General features: G+C 35.7%; 1 protein-coding gene across 1 annotated transcript; it reads right to left on the bottom strand.

Annotated features, from left to right (window-relative positions):
* Positions 1-428: 428 nt before the first annotated feature.
* On the bottom strand, positions 429-1777 carry LOC120085286 (40S ribosomal protein S15a-1). Its single transcript, XM_039041197.1, has 4 exons — positions 1622-1777; positions 1147-1284; positions 894-1054; positions 429-799 (listed from the first exon to the last, which is right to left on the bottom strand). Exons 2-4 carry the CDS (start codon positions 1277-1279, stop codon positions 701-703), a joined length of 393 nt encoding a protein of 130 aa, XP_038897125.1. The 5' UTR covers positions 1280-1284; positions 1622-1777; the 3' UTR covers positions 429-700.
* Between the last annotated feature and the right edge of the window lie 990 nt (positions 1778-2767).

Below are 2767 nucleotides of genomic sequence, written 5' to 3'. Positions count from 1 at the left end.
AACATATCTAGACATATGCTCTCGATTGAAATTCAAATCTCTCCATCTTATTGTTCAACTAAAAAGAATTCAAAACTGAGTATTGTTCGAGCTCGAGTCGGAGAAATTCTTTACCCCATATGCTTGTGAACTGAGCAAATCACTTAAACAGTGATCAGCTGGAATTTTTTACCAAAAATAATAATAATAATAAATATTATCTTAACCATGGTGGTTCATTCTAGCAAAATTGAGAATAGTCTCCAAATATCACAGTTAACTTGGGAGTAGTCTCCAATTTTCACTTCTAGAATGAAATAACTATTAAATTTCACCAAAGGGTTCATAAATTATCAAAAAGAATAGTCCAAGAGAATCATCAAAAGTTGCAGAAGGAACCATACATAAACAAGATATAGAACACACAAATTGATGGTGTGGGAAGAGTATTGCTGTCTGAGAAAATTGCAATCAATTCTGAAGCTTGATGACTCTATAGCAATTTCAGTTTCAGTATGGCAAACAAATAAAACTCATAGATTGAGAAAAAGGGCTCATTAAACAATATCAAAGTCTTCAAAAAGAATGCAGGTCAAATCCTGTATCCTCCCACCAACCAAAACAGCAACTAAAAACAAAACACAACTCTCTACTGCTTCCCATCTAAGTTCAAAAGTGCAGAAAATACCAAAAAGAAGAAAAACCAATCTCACAACATTACTTAATAAAAGAAACCAAGCACTTTACCGCCAACGTTCTTTCTTCTGGCCTCTTCGTGATCCATGATTCCCGCAGACGTTGTCAACACAATGAATCCAAACTGCAAACATTCATATGTTGTTTGTTATAAAAGTTCGGAATCGACTAAAATACAAACAAATCTTAAGCATAATACAAGTAAGAAAGAAATATACCTGTCTGGAGGGTAGTAACCTAGCAGTCCAACCTTCAATCTCCTTGACACCAACATCGAAACGAGGACTTATGACACCACATTTGTTGAGTCTCCCATTCAGTTCAACAACAATTTTCCCTGATCTATGATCATCAACGAACTCAAATTCCCCAATGTATCCTAAAAATGAAATTTTTAACAGAACTAAAGTCAAACAGGTTTAAGGCGTGTGCAAAGGATGAGATCGAATTGAATTTCTTAATAGTGTATACCGTGCTTCTGCATAACAAGAAGAAACTTGATGATAACTTTAGAAGACGGTCTTATCATGACCTGACGCTTCCCCCGTTTCTCAGCATTATACATGCTTTTAAGCGCATCATTCAGAACACTCACACGCACCATTATTACTGCAAATACGTAAATCCCCAAAGTTCAAGTTAAAAATGCCACAAAATTAGACGAACAACTAAAAATATCAGCTTCCTTTACAAAATGGCAGCCACCAACCTTACACCCGATAATCGAAAAATGAGTATATCGTTTCCAAATGGTAAAACCCCAGTTCTAATATGAATCACTAAGTAACGAAAACAAGCTACAGGACTAATTAACAAATCATACAATCAATCCTCACTGAAAATTCCAAGTTGTCTCTCGAACAGTATATGAAATTCGACTTATACGCTTAAATCATCGACTAGAAGAAGTAATTAAACATGGAAAACAAAGAAATTCAAAACAAACCCGAGAGAGAAGGAAGACCAGCAGACGAAAGTTGTAGACTTCGAATGAGGATTAGGGCTTCTTCTTTAACGGCTGAGGGAAAAGAGAGACGAGTGGAGCTGAAACCTAATATATTTATAGTGCGTTTAAAATAGGGCTCCGTCGGCCCACATGTTTTTTACTAAAAATTTTTGGGAATTTGGATAAATACACCTACAGATGGTGTTTTTGGACAATAGCTTTTCTTTTTTAAATATGACTCACTACCGGTTTAAATGTAATTTTCATACCAATATTTCCACTAGAGGATGATTTGATAACACTTTTCTATCCTTATTTTATAGATTTTTTTATGGATGACGTTTTCTCATGCATATTTATGTTTTTTAACTCACCCCTACAAAAGCATGATATTTAACCTTTTGATAACGTTATAGGGCAATTTCTGCCTATAGAGGCCCATCGCGATCAGGCTGAACTTTCCAGTCCAACGGTGGATAGTCCCTAACCCGATGACACGTCCCAACCCGAACTTTATATTTTAACGATTTTTTCCAACAACTGTCACTTATTATAGAGACGATGAGCATAGTTCGACGCATTTCGTAAATCTCTATCCCGATTTTTCAACTACAACCCGGTGTGTAAATTTGTTCATTGACGTACCTTCTACTCTAAATAAGGATACCTAATCCAGCCCGATCAAACATGAAAATTCACGACCCAATTTTTTAAAAAAATCCTAACATTCCACCTATTCGCGATAGGGATGCCCCACTCACTCAGCTCGAGTGCCATCTACAAATCCCTACCTCGAATTAAAATTTATTTTAAAAAAACGATTTGAAAATTTGGGAGAAGGTCGATTGAACATGTTCGCAAATTTCAACCGTTGTAGAGGCAGATATTCATAAAAATCTTTTCTTCTTCTACCAGTGTCTTCCAATTGTCTTTTCAACATCATGCCTCCAAGTAGGTTAGTTGCTTACCTTCCCCACCGTTAAACGTAAGATTTGTATGCATATCCATCTATTCGTAAAACTAAGGCACAAGTTAATAAGATTGAGTACTCTCTTAGTTTACAGAGATATGCCATGTCTTTGATGAAATGTAGGTATGACACTGATTTTGAAATATAGGGTAGAAGATGACCTCCCTGCACAAATT

This window comes from Benincasa hispida, chromosome 9 (genome assembly GCF_009727055.1).
Source record: "Benincasa hispida cultivar B227 chromosome 9, ASM972705v1, whole genome shotgun sequence".
NCBI classification, from domain to species: domain Eukaryota; kingdom Viridiplantae; phylum Streptophyta; class Magnoliopsida; order Cucurbitales; family Cucurbitaceae; genus Benincasa; species Benincasa hispida.
The sequence above is the reverse complement of the archived record's forward strand: the minus strand, read 5'-3'. Positions and strand labels throughout refer to the sequence as shown.

Coding starts and splice junctions, on each gene's coding strand:
- LOC120085286 (XM_039041197.1), bottom strand. CDS start 1,279: ATGGTGCGTGTGAGTGTTCTGAATGATGCGCTTAAAAGCATGTATAAT. Junction 1,055..1,146: donor TCTTGTTATGCAGAAGCACG/GTATACACTATT, acceptor TTTCATTTTTAG/GATACATTGGGGAATTTGAG. Junction 800..893: donor GGTTACTACCCTCCAGACAG/GTATATTTCTTT, acceptor GAATGTTTGCAG/TTTGGATTCATTGTGTTGAC.